General features: G+C 39.1%; 2 protein-coding genes across 3 annotated transcripts in view; one reads left to right on the top strand and one right to left on the bottom strand.

Moving 5' to 3' along the window:
* Nucleotides 1-17468, top strand: part of LOC103374164 (poliovirus receptor-related protein 2-like) — a 57676-nt gene that overhangs the window by 31357 nt on the left and 8851 nt on the right. Inside the window, exon 9 of one of the 2 annotated variants that reach the window (XR_521111.1) lies at nt 6234-6293. The exons of the other annotated variant lie outside the window; for it this stretch is intronic. The gene's annotated coding sequence lies outside the window, so the exon portion shown is untranslated. Of the gene's footprint in view, nt 1-6233; nt 6294-17468 lie in introns of those variants that run through there. 2 annotated transcript variants of the gene reach the window in all.
* Nucleotides 3948-7589, bottom strand: LOC103374163 (uncharacterized). Its single transcript, XM_008304203.1, has 6 exons — nt 7337-7589; nt 6994-7080; nt 5969-6283; nt 5015-5126; nt 4890-4920; nt 3948-4762 (listed from the first exon to the last, which is right to left on the bottom strand). The coding sequence occupies exons 2-6, from the start codon at nt 7073-7075 to the stop codon at nt 4679-4681; spliced, it is 624 nt and encodes a 207-aa protein (XP_008302425.1). The 5' UTR covers nt 7076-7080; nt 7337-7589; the 3' UTR covers nt 3948-4678.

Below are 17468 nucleotides of genomic sequence, written 5' to 3' on the forward strand. Positions count from 1 at the left end.
CTTTTCTTTTATGAATTCATTTTTGATTGATATTGCTTTATATTGCCACATTATTAATATTTTTTATTTTATTTATTCTTCTTTTTATTCCACGTTTGTTTTTTTCATTTTGTATTGATTTATTTTTGTAATTTGGCACTCTCACTACTCCATATTTAGGGACTCAGTGCCTAACTGCAGCTGCAGAGTTTGGTTTATGACTGTGGTCCAGCCAAATGCTGGCTAATTATTTACCATTACATGTTTGATTAACCTGTTACCACCAGATTTGTCATGAACTCACTTATTGAGATGCATCTCAGCTATGTGTGGTAGGTCAATCGGCAGGGCTTTTACATAAATTAGTTAATATGCTACATAGAATTCCACATTTCAGCATTTTAAATACACATTCGCAAAGTTTGTTCTACATTTCTCAAGTTTTCTAATCTTACTTGATACAAATTTTCTGAAGTAATGCAGGAGCTGTGGCACTGAACAGCAGAACATAGGTCACATGACTAAGCACCTACTTTATTATACATTGCAGCACTTAAGTTTAACAGATTCAAATCTTCATCCATTAAGCTGGATACCACGGTAGGCAATACTCCAAAAGTCCGATTGCACTGAACATACAGTCGGTGCTCTGAGATGCTGAACCTCTGAAAATCTAAACTGCTAATCATTTACTACTGATGGTCTTTGTGGAATAACATTGGTAATCATTTACCCACCTGTCATGGTACTTTGAACTCCTCTGTTCTTGATATACACACTGAGGAGAGGTCAAAATCAAGGTCAAAATGAGGTACAGAGAACGTTTCAAGGATTGTAATATCTGCTAAAATCTTGACCTCCAAAAAGTACTGCAGGCTCAGCAACTAATCTGCTTGGTATGTCAACAGCTTTGCTGACAGTTCTGATCATATCAGGATGATAGACAGCATGCAGGTATACTTAGACAATGAGTCATTTCCCTTTACTCAGCACAGAAACTTCAACACATTAAAGCTCAGCCACTGAAACAGAATCGCTATAAGGTTGTGCAAAAGCAAAAAGCTGCTTTGATTCAAATGTTGTGCATAATATTCCATGTTTACTAAGATTTATTTCATTCCAGTGTTGCACTAGTATAACAAGCATTATGCATCCAATGTTAACGTTGCTAAAAATGGGTTAATACTCTTGGAGAATAAGATGTATTATAATCGTTGCAACTGATGTAATTATTGTCAAGTTACTCTAACCAATTAATAGCAACCTGCTTTATAAGAAACCTTTGGGGACCACGAATGGTTGCCTCAGGAAAAATGTCTGCACCAAATTTTGTCTCAATCGGTGGAAATGTCATCAAGACATTTGACACAAAGCTGAACACGTCTGGAATTCATCCTCTGGGGACCATAAATGCACATTCAAGATTTCACCCTAAATCTTGAGGCTGAGGTTAAGGGTCCTTTTGAGTTTTTATTCCAGACCAAGTTACATTTATTAGAATTCATCCAACGTAAGTTAAGTTGCACTTGTGTAAAGCTTGTTTTTTCAACTGTAAACTTGAAACCTTTGTTAAGTGTCTCCAGTCAGCAGTATTTAATCACATGTCTCTCATCTTTCCCTCATTCACATGCGCCATTCACAGACTAATCAGCGACATAATGTCATTGTAGTGGCCTTTATCCGAATCTTAGCCATTCAAATAAAATTCACAACCCAGAGCCTTACTTTAAACTGAATCCTAACACCAACACCTGACCCTTGAACAGCCCTTGGAAGGTGGCTCAGAACGTGAGGACGTGCCAAATTATGGCTTTCTGTAAATTATTCTCACTCAAAAGGTCTAAAGTGAAACCGGATTGCATACAGATAGCCAACCAATACACACACTGCATACTTTAAAGATGCCATACATCATCAGATCACCATGTTGGAAGAAAGATGAACATTACATTTCATCTGTTATGTTATTGTGTTACTTAAATGACGAAAATGGGATGTCTGCTTCTGCTGAAGTTGTTAATTTGCCGAACAATGAGGTCATTACATGGACTATTTTCACTTGAGGTATTTTACATACATTGGTGAAATATTCAAATATAAACTGTGTAAATAAACCGTATATAAATGAACGCGCATACAACATGTAATTGGGATCAAATTTGATAGTAGCATAATAGCTAAGGCAGAAGTTTACTGATTTTAGATCTTGAATTTAATTTTTTTTATTGCTTAGTTTCGTGTGTTTTTTCTTAGATATTAACTCATTAGATGTGTTTTCTTTTCTGTCAGCCCTGTCTAAAAAAAAAAGACCTTCCTATTAAACTGAACTGCATTCTCCCATTTATATTTTGAAAGGAAAAATGTTTTCTCCTGAATTATGTTTGTGACACATGAATATGTCCATAATGACGACACCTCTGTCATTTCATATGCCATATATCTGATGGGACATGGACTCATCTCACTGGTAACCCAGAAATCAGAGGAGAAGCTTTAAACATGTGAAAGTTTACAATAAATTTTAGTGCCTTTAGCTCTGGCCTCCTGGGTGTTTGCTCGTGATCTCACCCTCCTGTTTGAAAACGTAAACGAGAATGCGGTTTAGCTGTGTAGGATGTCTTAGAGGCAGGGCTGCTTACACAGCGTGTGCTGAAAGTTGCTCTTTTTGACGTACTTTGGCTCCTTTTTTTATTATTTTCTTTTTTGAACCTGAGAATTGAAAGTGTGTATATGATGTGTTTGCATTCTTGTTTTATTATTATTATTATTATTTAGTTAGTTGTAGATGTAGTGCTTAGCGTGCCATCTTTTTTTTAACCACACTGGCTTCAGTGCGCTCAGTCGCTTCAGGTCACAACTCAGCTTTGAAGCCCCGTGGGTTGAAGTGTCTTGTCTTCTCTCATGATCAGCCTTAAGGAAACTCGAGACTGGAAAGAATGACTGAAATAGCCGTTTCCTGTGTGCATGTCATGTGAAAAGTTGTTTCCCCTGAATAAATAAACCATACAAACATCTTTGCCTTAAGTAAATTTGAAGTCTTTAAGCGATATGTGTAACATCATTCACTCGACACTTTTAAAGGACAGCTTTACATTTGTTTTCAACGTCGTTACTTACATATTAAAAGCTGCCGGTCACTGTACTTATTATTTCATGCCCTGCTGGTGATTCCTGATTTGATTTTAGGCCTCTCAGTAGCTCCTTTTATACCGAGAAGGTTTGATTTATTACAGCAATTAACTCTTAACTCTTATTCAATCATTGCTTTTTTTGATTTCTCCAATTGTTGTGTGTTTTGTCTCTGTGAGTCCACTTTATAGAGGAACAACCAGAGCACTCCCTTATGGTTTAATACCGCAATGACACCAGATTTGTACTCAGTTTACTGCTTCTCTCTTTTGAAGCTCCCTCATCATCAGACATTTCCTGTGTTAGCATTCACAGCTAAAATAAGCTGCAGCAGGATAACTATTGACTGTTTTGTATTTCATGGTTATAAATCTATTTCATTTACGTTTTCAATATACGCCACTAAGAAAAAAAAAAACATATAAGGAAATGCTATTTCATTGTAAGTTACCAGTGGGCATGTTGTTAAGCACAGAGATAAAAAATCATGTGACAAAGTGAGAAACTGTGGACTTCCTGGGTACATGTGGTGGTTTATTTTCAGTCTCGCCCTTTCACACTTGTAGCCTGTACGATACTGTCAATGTCCGGTGTGACCATGAAGTGTCTGTTCAAATGCTGATTAAAACTCTTCTGATAATGGTCCTGTGTTCAGAGCTGCATTAATCCACGAAAGAAGTCCACTTCCACTCAAACATGCATTTTGGTCATTGTTACATGGGGACGGCGTCTTTTCACAACTTGACACTTTAAAGTTATTCTGCTGAAATTTGAAAGTTGCTCTTCCAAAATTTGAGTTGAAGACTAGTTCCAGGAAGCAGGTTTCATGACACTGGAACTAGTTTAATAGGTAATTTATTCATATGTGAAGCATGCATTACACAAACAAAAAGTATAGACGTTTAGATGTGTATCTAACACTTTAAAATGCAACATATTTACAGTTTTGTAGGTTCTGCATTTTTCAGTGAAGGAGGAGACATCATTTTACATATTTCAATCCAGACAATTGAGTTTTCCCTTTGAAAAAATCAGAGATTATTCAAAGCACAGTACTTTCATACATTTCCAGTTAGGAATGGGTTAAATAACTGTGTAGTCTGAATGTTTTTGCTACTAGTGCCCCCCTCATTATCCGACTTAAAAGTACCTGCGTAGCATTAGGTAAGTCAAGACGGAAGCCCACCCACAGTCACTGCGGCTTGTCTCACACTGTTCTCGTTAAAGGGATTTTTTTTTTTCTTTCTCCACACCGTCACCAAAGTGCTTGCTTAAAAGGAATCATTGGGTTTCTCACTATAATATTTTTAGGCTTTGATCTCACCCTGATGACATGTTGTATGATTTCATGGCATTTAAATTCAAACGAAAGACAAAATTAGCAACTGCTAGCACAGTGAGAAAATTAGGAGCTGAAGAGCCGGACATTTTCTTAACAGTTTGCACCTCACAAACTGATTCCATTTACCGTAACGGCTTTAAAGGGTTATGCACCAGATTACATACAGTACATTATTTGAAATGGCAATTTATACCCCTTGATAGCATTGAAAAAAACACAGGTTTTCTTTTACATACTTAAAGGTGGGTGAGGGAGATGCCGCCTTCGTTCGAGTTCCAGGCAGTTTTCATAAACATCTTCTGTTTTCTGGCTCTGTTAGGGGGAGAAAAAAAAAAAAACAGAGCAAAATTTAAATGTAGTCTGCATAAAGTGACTTCAGCCCAGCTGACATTTAAGGCTTTAGCCTCTCAGTGGGCAAGATGAAAGCTACTATACTTGCCTTTACTGCAGTGGGGGGCCGACTGCTATTTCTGTAAAGAAAAGAGATGTTGTTTTTAAAAATATTACTGTAGTGTAAAGAATCAAATGTTTTTTTAAAAATGACGGGATGAAAATGCAACTTACGCTCTATTCCGTTTGCAGAATATTATCAGAATGACGAAACCAATTACAAAAACCAGGAGAACCACAGCAAAAGGAAGAGCTGACGTCAGCATGTCCGAGTTCTCGGTGCTTTCTGGAAAAGAGAACAGTTTGTAACTCATTTCACTGTAGGTCTCGTGTGAAGTTAAGCTAAGCTGGTATGATTGTTAGGGCACTGATAATAACGACGGCCAGAAGCATTGTTTTTACAAGTTGTCTGTCTGTCTGTCTGTCCTGTTCTACGAGTGCAATGTGTTTGGCAAATGCCTTGAGAGAGTTTCTGCAAATTTGGCACCAACATCCACTTGGACACAAAGATCTAACTGGATTTTTGTAATCAGAGGTCAAAAGTCAGAACTCAGTAATTCATTTGTTAATCGTGACAAAAGTCTAAGTGAATACATGATAAGCTGATGCCGTGTTATGTCGAAAACATCCCTGTGACATGATGATGTGCAAAAGCTTTCTTGTGGCCATCATTCAATGGCATAACTAACACCAGTTTGGTTACACTAGTCATGGGTGCCACTTTGAAACTACGCTTCCCTGTTGCCGAGTTGAAGATGTGTGTGTGACGCATATACATTTTAGATTGTGTAACTTTTCTGCACCAACATTTTCCATCCTGGCTACACCTATGTTCTGGCAGAATTTGTTTATGACCAAACATGTGATCGCATGCGAGTAATTCCCTTTAAAGTCTCCACTATGTCGAGTCTGGACAGAGATGCAACTTGACTACTTGGCAGCGATGTGAAAACGCAGGGCGGTACGGTAGATCTGTCTGTAAGCTCTGTCTAGACGCTAGATGAGTGGTTGTGTTGGAGTTTACACAACAGCATAACATAGCAATCTTCAATAATCCGTTCACTTTTTTGTGTTGCCACAGAAAATCCTCATGTTAATCAACTCTTAAGAACAAATAGAACTGCACACCTTTAATTATAAGCCTCCAGTTCTGTTCCCAGACTCCCGTGTCCGTGGTGGTCTCACAAGTGTAGTTTCCCGTGTGATTTGTCTGGGCGCTCTCTATGATGAGCTCATAGAGCTGGCTCTCAAATTTGGACATATTCAGGTACAGATTGGTAGCTTCTGTACTGGTGTGTAATTGTCCCCGAAACATGTAAGTAAACACGTTAACTCTGTTCATCTTCCACGTCACCTGACTGAGCGTGCTGATTGACGTGTTGTTACATTGCAGGGTTACTCTGCTGCCGACCACCTTCGAGACAGTTTTCCATTCTGTTTTCACTTTGAAGAAGAAGAAAAAAGATGGTAGGTTGATTTTGTTCCATCCACATTGTCGCCATTAACAACTGGAAAAGTTTGACATTTTGAGAAATGTTTTTTTTTCCCTCCATAAAGTTCATACACTTTTTTTTTTTCTGTAGCTGTCATTTTAAAAATCCCACTCACAATGAGAAACCCTAAAAATGGCACATTTTAATTTGGACTGTGCAGTAATGTAGGTCTGCTTGGTTCTTTCAGTTAATAGATTTGCAAAGAATGTGTGGGCAGCGTTTGCTGTGTAACAATAATATTCTTTGACCACCATTTATGGTTAAAGTTTCTTTTTCCAAGTATGTTCCACCTTAACAAGTTCCCTATGATAATATATTGCCGGGGGGGCACCATCGCTCTATCCTGGCCTTAGCACTCCTTAAAAAGGATTGTGATTGGTTTAAACACAGACAACCAAGCCAGACCAATTTTTTCTCCTGTACTGTGGAGGTTTGACTGGTCCAAAAGCAACACAATTCTGACTACGAGCACTTCCTACACACAAAACTCACAGATAAAAACATCTGGTAGTTCATATTTAGCTTCTTTCTTGCTTTACAGAGACAAGAGTCAAATAAAATTCCCTACTTTAAGCGGGGGAAAAAAAAAAAAACACATTCTGAAATTGTCAAACTGTTCCTGTAACTGTGTCAGAGTGAGTGTACTGTGAATCGTTTTACCTCCTGGCAAGAAAATACAGAAGATGCAACATATCAGAGTCAAGGTCCCGTTGATGCCCAAATATCTAGAAAAATCCTCCATCCCACCTTGAAACAAAAATAATTCATTGTGAATATTACGTTTATGTGGGTTTGAAAAAGATGTCAAAATTCACAACACAAAGGGTTTGCAAATCTAAATCAGCAGATTTTTCCTGTTTATTTTAGTTCAAGCTCACAAATATCAGCAGGAGATCAGAACAAACACGTGTTTGTAAAATTATAATTAATATTGAAAGTAAAAATCATAAAGAAGATCACATCCTCTCCCAACGCAGTTAGTAGTGTGACTTCAGTAACTTACCGGTGGTGAGTATCTACAGCTGTTGGGTCTTCTTATCGTATTAGTTCCAACTAGAAAACTGTAAGAACACGAGTAGTGAGTAGGAGCCTGTAGAACTTACACACAGGTGAATTAGTAAGGTTAAACCTGACCAGAGGGTCGACACACATAGAAACGTTTCCTGGCAGGAAGTGAGTGCTGGCTTGACTTTCGAGGTCTGTGGTCATGTGATGTGTTTGAAGTCTGCAGAGGATGTTGTCAGACCTAACCTACTGAAACTAGAAGTTTGCATACACAATATAAGAAGACATAAAACTTTTTCCTTTTTTTTCTCACTGTCTGACATTAAATCAGACTAAACTTGCTAAACGGCAGAATCATGAGAGAGAAGTTTTTTAACCCTAGAACACTAACGCCGGGTGATTTTCACCCGCACGATTTTTGTCATGTGGTTTTCATTGTGTTGCTGCTGTCTGAGCTGCATGGGTCCTTGGGTAGCTTCAGGCTGCTCATTGACGTCATTCATTTGTTTCCCACCTCCCATCTATGGTTTATTCAAGAGGCATGCGTTCGGGTGATTTTCACCCGGGGTTAGTGATGGAGGGTAACATATTTTATGGATGGAATTTACCCAATGCTAGTGTTTATGTGTTGAAATCAGGCACTCTTTGCACTTTTCAAGGGAAACAACATTCAGGCTACATTCTCTGCCCCATTTCATCCACAGCTGTCATCCTGTCACAGGCCTAGTTTCTCTGCAATGCTAACAAGTGAGTAACATGTAGCTAATGTTCATTTACATCTGCAGTGAAATTCCTGACTGAGCACACTAACGTTAAAATTAGTAACACCATCACTAACGCCGGGTATATTTTACCCGATATAATATTCTGGATAAAATATAGTTTTCATCAATTTATGTAAAAGTACAACACTGTATGACAAATTGTAGGACTGGGACATGTGAGCCTTGTCTGGTGAAGGCTCAGTTTGGTTCTGGTGTGGAGTCTGTCTAAGGAAATTCATGTAGTCAAAAAAATTTGTTAATTTTTCCCCTCTCAAAAAACGCCATTTTTTGTCAATCTCTGTCACAGCTGTCAGTGATGCAGGAAGACTGTACCTTCACCAGACAAGGCCCACATGTCCCAGGAATGGCTGGACCAAAGAACAAATTCCCAGCTCCATTATTTTTTCTGTTTGGAAATTTCTCGTTCAGGATTACCTGATTTTTCAATCATTTTGCTGCCTTTTTATAGGGTCCCCCATGGTACCTTTTTTTTTAATTTTATGTGATATTGTATATTTGGAAATTAAAGAAGAGTACAACAATTTGTCATGCAGTGTCGTACTTTTACATAAATTAATGAAAACTATATTTTATCCAGATTATTATATCGGGTAAAATATACCCGGCGTTAGTGATGGTGTTACTAATTTTAGCGTTAGTGTTCTAGGGTTAAAGAATTTTTTCCTACTTATTTCGAAGTCAGAAGTTTACATACACTATGACTACTATACCTTCAAATTATTTGGGAAAGCCCAGATGATGATGTCATGGCTTTGGAAGCTTTTGATAGGTTAATTGGAGGCACACTTGTGGATGTATTTTAAGGCACACTTCAAACACACTGCTTCCTGTTGTGACAATATGGAAAATCTAAAGAAATCAGCCAAGATATTAAGAAGAGAATTGTGGACCTCCACAAGTCTGGTTCATACATCCAAGTCTGGTACAATTTCCAGATGCCTGAAGGTTCCACTTTCATCTGTTCTGTTATGGCCGCCCCCCGTATTCTGAGAAACTCCACCTCTCTGTCCTCAGTAGGTGTGAGTGTGTGGTGTGTGTTGTCTGTGTGTGTGTGTGTGTGTGTGTGTGTGCGCACGTCTCAGTTTACTCAGTTTGCTCTGCAGCAGGAAGTGATTGAGCTGATGTAACTCCATCCACCGATCTACCAATCAGGAGCCACCAGGAGGCTATAAGACGCCAGCAGACCAGCATTTGTCATCAAGCTGTCGTCAGCCCTGCTCAAGTGCCTCTTTGTGTCTTATGATTATGATTGTTGTACTTTTGGGAACATGTTAAGGCACGAGATTCTGCTTGAGAACCACCTTAGATTGACTGTTAGCTTCACTAGCATTTGAGGGCTGTTCTGATTGTATTTTTATTATTAGATTGGGTTAGTTGGATCATTTTTACTTTATTTTTCTGCATAATAGCAACCTCAAACTCTAGGTTAGAGTCTCCTTTTGTTCTCGTTTCATAGCACTCATTTAGACTTTATTTGCCTCATTTTTGTGTTTGCTGTTCAATCTTAACTTTTGTTAATGAATAACTTTAAAACACCTCGCAAAATCAGGGTTTTATGTTACTTCCCTTTTCCCTAGCGAGCTGGTCGTAACATGGTCAAACAATTATATGAAGTATAAACACAAGAGGAATTTCCAGCCATCATATTGCTCAGGAAGGCGACGAGTTCTGTGTCCCAGAGATAAAGTGTTTTGCTGCGAAATGTACAAATCAACCCCAGAACAAAAGCAGAAGACCTTGTGAAGATGCTGCTCAAGCTGGTAAGAGAGAGTCATTATCCTGTACCGACATGGGCTGAAAGGCTACTCAGAGAGGAAGAAGACATTACTCCAAAAGCAACATAAAAAGGCCAGGTTACAGTTTGCAAATGCACACAGGGACAAAGACCTTCATTTTTGGAGACATGTCCTGTGGTCTGATGAAACTAAAATTGAACTGTTTGGCCATAATGACTGTCGTTTCATTCGGAGGAAAAAGGGGAAGAGCTTGTAAGCCTGAGAACACCATCCCAACTGTGAAGCACGGGGGTGGCAGCATCATGTTGTGGGTGTGTTTTGCTGCAGGAGGGACTGGTGCACTTTACAGAATAGATGGCCTCATGAGGAAAGATCATTATGTGGAAATACTGAAGCAAGATCTCAAGACATCAGCCAGGAAAGTTTTAGCTTGGGTGGAAATGGGTCCTCCAAATGGACAATGACCTGAAGCATACCGCCACATTAGTTACAAAGTTGTTTAAGGACAACAAAGTCAATGTTTTGGAGTGGCCATCACAAGCCCCTGATCTCAATCCTGTAGAAAATTTGTGGGCAGAGCTGAAAAGGTGTGTGGAGCAAGGCAGCCAACAAACCTGACTCAGTTCCACCAGTTCTATCAGGAGGAATGGGTCAGAATTCTATCAAACTATTGAGTGAAGCTTGTGGAAGGAAACCCAAAACATTTGACCCAATTTATACAGTTTAAAGCAGGGGTGTCCAATCCTGGTCCTCGAGGGCCACGGTCCTGCATGTTTTAGATGTTTCCCTCTTCCAACACACCTGATTCAAATGATCAGGATCGTTATCAGGCTTCTGCAGAGCTTGATGATGAGCTGATGGTGGCCCTCGAGGACCAGGATTGGACACCCCTGGTTTAAAGGCATTTTTTCCAAATACAAAGGAAATGTATGCAAACTTCTGACTTTAAAGAAAGTAATAAAAAGTTGTTGTTTTTTAAAATCTCTCTCTCTCATTATTCTAGCATTTAGCAAATAGAAATAGTTTTGTACCACAGCCAGAGAGTAAGTGAGATACCACAGACCTCATAACATGCTCTCATTTTCTTTTTCAACCTTCAAAAAGCAACTTTCAGGACGCTATCAAGTATAGCCTTGAAACTGGATGTGAAATAGACCGTGCGGCACACCTGACGCCTTTACACGCTGAAACTGAAAATGCAAACAGACCAGGGTGGTAGTTTGGTGGAAATGGCAGTTTTTCCACTAAAACAATGGCACCATTCTCACAAGCTGGTTTTGCTGAAGTCACGTGGGAAGTGAGTAGTATGAAACTAAGACAAACAGAGTTCTGGAATTTGCCTTGACAAGGTGTGAGCATGAAGTCAAACATAGAGTTCATTCAACCGACACACACACACACACACACACAGTTGAAACCTGAAACACACACACACAGTTCATATGACGTGTGTGAATGTGCTTCTTCATTTTCAGACTGTACTTGAGGTCAACCTTGTGTCTTATTGCAGAAACACCAGACGTCTCTCTCACCAGTGACTAAAGAAGACTGTGGTTCATAACAGAAAAATAAAACAAAAAACAAAACGTAGGATAACCCAAACACTGGCAATCTACTGTTAAAATATTAAATTTTGTGAAAGCACTGATAGCTTACTACTGACACGAGCATGTCTATGAATGTATGAGTTGTGCTGATCTGAAGAAGGGGAAAGAAGGATTTAAGCAGGCCTTGAGAGACTGAAGTGACGGAGGTTAGGTCAGGTCATGAAGGAGGAATGCAGCTCCACACCCACAAATGTTGTTTACAGATTTTCTGAACCAGTGATGGAGTCTTGTTTAAGGAGAATATGACATTGTAGAATAAATAGCATTAAAAGAGTGAAGTTGTTGGTCTTCGATCTCAAAAAACGGACATGCCTCAAGACTGTCCTGTAAAATATTTGAGTTGTCTCATATGACTCGGTTCTCCAAAGCTCCAATGTCAGGTGGCTCAGAATGAGTAACTGATATCTCTACAGTTTGTCTTTGGTTTAGGCGCCACTTCGTCTGACCACTAAAATATTTTTATGATTATATTTAGATTGAACCTGTTCTTGAGCAGTACTGTGTGATTTGCTACAGTCCCTCCATGAAATAAGCTGTGTTTGTCATGAACTCACTAACAGATTAGGTGGACACAAATGCTCGACTCAGTAGGTTCAGGCAAAAGACAGGTTTAATGGCAGTCAGGGTTCGGTACACAGGAAATCAGTCCAACAGGCAGAAGTATCCTAGGATCGGCGGGCAGAGGCAAGGTCCAAAAAGCAGAAACAAGGTCGAGATCAAACAAGCAAAGGTATCCAAAATCGTCAGACAAGAGGCAAGGTCCAAAAAGCAGAGACAAGGTCGAGATCAAACAGACTGTGACTTAACTTGAATAACGCTGGTACGAGGACTGCGAAGTGCAACGAACTGGCGACGAGACAGTAAGACACAGGGTAAAATACACGAGGTAATGAGGGTAAATGGGAAACAGGTGCGGGGAGGTAATCAGGGAGCAGGTGAGACGAGACCGGTACAGGAACTAGAACAGAACACCCAGTGAAATGATTTCAAAATAAAACAGGAACGACGAGACATAATGTGCAGACATGACAGTGTTAAAAGTGGAATGCACTGTGCTTTGGAGCTTCTTCTTAACTGTAGGTGAGACCTCTCATTTCTCCTCACCACTTGTCCCTTAACATTTCATGTTACACAGTACTACACAATACTGTTTTCCTTTTGTCGCTTTAGTTTGAACCATGCTCGTGTAGCACTGTAGTAAATACTATCCCGGGTTTGTTTGCGTTATCGTGTTTACAGTTTACATCCATCACATGAGAGATTAAAGAAACCTTTTTGGAACACAAAAAGTCTGCTCAGTCTACAATTCATTTAGCAGACGCTTTTATCCAAAGCGACATACATCTGAGAGCAGATACAACATAAACAAGGATCTAGTCAGGAGAAAAACAATCTGGATAATGTTAGACCCCATTCTTCAAACCCAAGAACAAACTGGAGAAATCTTCAGTTCTCAGATGCAGAATTAATTTAGGTCACAAGTAAAGTGAGGACCACTGTTGATGTGGAAGTTCCCTGAAATGTGAACACAAGCTGCTTGGATCGAATACAAAGTGTGTGTGTGTGTTGTCCAAAAGGCGTGTATCTAAAGCAGCTGATAGAAAAGAGGAGTTTCCGCTGTCTCCCAGTATGTGAACCAGTTCTCCCCGGCCGTGTTATCTTCAAGGACGTGTTACCTTCAAGGACGTGCATTGTGCTCAGTAGAAAAAAGCAAAACAGGATCATAGGTTCAGTGGAGAAATTCAGAATACAAAATAGCTCAAAACATAATTATAACAATAAATACCATAGAACAAGTTCAAGTGCGACAGGGTGTTGATGACAATAGCGGGATGTGTGGGAGGTAGTTGGAATTTATTTTGTTTATTTTTTTTTCAGTAGAGTGCAGAGGCATTCAGAGAAGGGCTGGGTCTTTAGTCTTTTCTTAAAGGCTGAGAGGGAATCAGCAGATTGAACAGAGTTTAGTAACTCGTTCCACCACCGGGGAGCCACAGAGGAAAAGAAGAGTCTAGCTGTCGACCTCGGTTGTATCAGGCGGCTTTTGTTGATCGAGTGTCGCGAGAGGGAGGGAGTGTAGACCCGAATGAGAGAATGCAGGTCGGAGGGAGCTGTTCACATTGTAGTTTTGTGGGAAAATGTCAGAGTTTTGAATTTGATGTGGGCAGCAAGTGGAAGCCAGTGATGTGATCTAACAGTCTGCCTGCCAGTCTGCCTGCTTATCGCCTCCCTTGACCTTTTCTGGCCAGACTATTCTAGCTAAACAAACGGACACAGGGGTCGTACTGTTTATCCAGATGTTGGAGTTGGATGCCCACTGTAGACAGTTCACTGTTACAGTAAACCATCTGGAGGCTACATCACCTGGAAGACTCTTCGCAAAACTATTTGCTCTACTTAGTCAGGCAAAGTGTTTAGTCTGAATCTGTCCAAATGATGCTGGATATCCACTAAACAATTATTTTCCAAAAAACAGCTTGGATGCACTTAAGTAATTGTGAACATTACAAGTGTGTGAATGAGCAAGAGAGCGAGCCAGAGACAGGAGAGCAAAGATGTGGTCTAATTTTAGTTTTCTTGCATATCAGATGCTCTCAGCCATTCTTCCCACATAGCTGACCATACATGGTGCTCCATATTCGCATGAGAAACTATAAACAGTCCCTTTTTTTTTTTCATCATTTTTTTTATTCTTTTCAATTAACTTGAGAGAAAGAGAGAGAAAAAAAGTACTGGTTGGATGTAGGGGTGCAACGATACATGTATCTGTATCAAACTGTGGTCTCAGTTCGGTATGCACTATTAATCGAACAATATGCAATTTCATATACTTTTTAGTGAACTTCTGTGCTGACCTCAGCGGATCTGCGCTCCAACACTCATTCAGTCCAAGCTGCTGAGACTACATGCGAGGCCAGCACATTGCAACAAGATCCTCCACCGTCCTTCAGATCTCGCATCTGAGACTACTTTGGTTTTGGTGTTAAGTAGGACCCTGATGGAAAGCACGTCGTGGACAACAAGTCTGACACGATGCTAATCTACGTCGGTGGAAATGCAATAAACATGAACACGCTGACATCACCCCGGTGTGAAAACAAGTGGAATCAGACAAAAACAGCAAGCAGCACACATGGTGCAGATTTTACCCAAGTCATTTAGACAGTCATCAGCACTCCAGAACATGAGTAGCTCCATCAGAGAGTGATTTATTTTATAAGGAGCTGTTTTTGTTTAATATGCTGCTGAGAAAATACCCCAGAAGATGGGCATCATACAGCAATATTTAGTAAGGTGAAATTTATTTCTATTCTATACTCTGCTGCTAAGAATGCACTGCAGAAGATGGATGATTTCTCCATCAGATACATTTATTTTTTCAAAAACAAGTTAAAAAAAAAAGGCAAGTAAGTTTCTCGTATCCGTGACAAAAATGTGTCGAACCAAACCGTCAATTTTGTGTATCATCGCACCCCTAGTTGGATGTTATTGTTGCTGTGGCAACAGAGGAAAGGCCCAAAGTTAATAGGATGTCTAATATGACTATTCTGCATGCCAGCTTGTTTTGTTGTTCTTCTGCTCTGTATAGCCCAAGAATCTGTTAGTGCAACTTTAAAGTAAGAAGTAACTGTAAAGGAAGTGAATCATGTGTTATCACAAGAGCCACACATGCCTAACTCAGGATTATTACTTATTCTAACTTCATATGTCAATGATAGTGGGGGTTTTTTTCTTATTATTATTTGGGACATCCCTCTAAAATATTTTTAATGCTGGAATACTCTCTAAAAAAAAAATACTGTACATCACGTACATGAGTCACCAGTCAGTGCTCCAGGAATAAAACTTCCCTTTACACTGCTGCCCCTTAGTGGAGGTATTAATACTCACAGCCTGCCGTCATTTTTGAAGCATTATTCTTGATACTGTACCATGCTTTATGCTGTTTGAATAAAACCAGTTGTCTCTAAACTCACTAAACATGTTCATTTAAACCTCTGTGTTTTTCTAAGGGGCAGATTTTCTGACTGTCGGGCTGCAAAGCTAAGTTTGCACAATCCCCTTGTGCATCCACGACTGTCCTCCCACAATCCAGAGAGATGTAGAAATTAGGTTAAAAGTGAATTTATTTCCCTTAGATGTACATGTGGCTGCTTGTCTTTGCCCTAGTTACCCTGCCAAAGTTTCCGATCCCTGAATGAATCCAGAATAATAAATAGAAGTGTGATGTGTGTCATACATAATAAAAGTTCCTAAAATGAAATATATTCATAGAAACATATTTGGAGAAGTAAATGTAGCTGAGAGGAAGTCAGTGCTGTAATGAATGACATTTACTCTACAATTGTATCTCATTTCCTGCGACTTTACACCTTTATTCCACTACATTTATTTGATAACTGTCAAATAAGATTAATGCTAGAAAATAAAATCAGCAAATAAAAGACGAGACACAGGTTCAGATAATGCTTTCTTGATCAAAAATGGAGAAACTATGAGCTACACTGGAAAATAGAAATGTGTTAAATAGCCCCACCTTGAACAGCTGCAACAAGTCAATAATTATAATTTCATAAAAGTGTATATATTAAAGGATCATTCTGCATAAAGCATGACATAATGCATTACTTTTAAGTGCAATAAAAGAAAAATAGTACAGTGTATTTCTATGTTATTGCTAATTCGACTTGAGAGAATTCTAAGTATAAAAGTATAAAGTGGCATATCATTTTAAAACTCCAGCTTGAGAAGGGTTAAATCAGGATGAAGAAACAATAGCAAAGACTTTTAGTTTTCTGCAGTAATATATTATTTTTTTGGTTTTATGTAAAGGCAGAATTTGAGTATATGTTTATATAAATGTCCAAGTTTCTTCCTGTTACGTTGCACTGCAGGTTTTGCCACTTTTTTAAGATATCTTTATTAGTTTATTGTCTTTAAACACAGAATCATTTTGTCTCTCAGCCATCTAAACATAGATCATCATGAACCTTCACGAGTTGTTTTACTCTGTGTGTCCAAATGTGTGTTTTGCAGAGAAATACCGACACAACACTTCTTGACCACGTGTGACTTTTTATTGCGTTGCTTCACATTCCAAAAGAAGATACTGCCACACATCTATCAGCAAAGAAGACTACAAGTTAGTAAAAAGGGTTGGTTTTTTTTTTTTCTTTCCAAAGATTAATCATGTCTTCTTACAAACATACAGGCAATGCAACAGTCGTAAAATACAAAAATCATACATTACCAGTCATACGGATGTACAAAAGGCCCAGCATCATGCTTTGATCATAACAATTTGTTTTATGCTGTTTAGTAACTTGGTGTTCTACTGAAGGCTCAGATTCCCCTGCATGGGATTACAGGAGATGAGGAGATCACGGGGGGGTAACAAAGGGGGGGTCAAAGTGGCCTCCTCCTCTCCGAATTTCTCTGGAGCCGTTTGATCAAATCCCCAAAACCAACACTGTGAGGTGTCTGACGTATGTGCACATGTCGGAGCGCGTGAGTGTTTTCCTCAACACGCAACTTTAAGCACCGATGTCTTAACATTAAACTATCATGTTAATACACGTTATTTGATCGTCTTAGCTGCATCACGGAAACACAATTTTATGTGTGGGTGGGTTTGTGTGGATGTGCCGAGGAGTCGCGTACAGAAAAATGAAATTATTAAATTTAAAAAGAAAAAAAAAAAAAAAACAGAAAACACATCAAGTAGGTCACATAGGTCCCAGAGCGATATAAACACTTGCTACAATCTTACAACATTTGCGAATTCACATTTACAGATAAGGCACAAGAGATCATACAGTTTGACTAAACAAAGCCAGAGAATGTGTGAAGAAGATTTGTGATGAACCAAAGGCATAATTTGAGGCTTAAAATACTTGATAATGATTTGCAAAGAAATATATTCCCTCTTTAGTCCGATTGATACACAATACTGCTGCATGGGCATTTCCGATCTTTACTTTATGGGGTTTGTGAGATTAAATCGA

The sequence above is a fragment of the Stegastes partitus genome, unplaced genomic scaffold (genome assembly GCF_000690725.1).
Source record: "Stegastes partitus isolate 25-593 unplaced genomic scaffold, Stegastes_partitus-1.0.2 Scaffold2162, whole genome shotgun sequence".
NCBI lineage: Eukaryota > Metazoa > Chordata > Actinopteri > Pomacentridae > Stegastes > Stegastes partitus.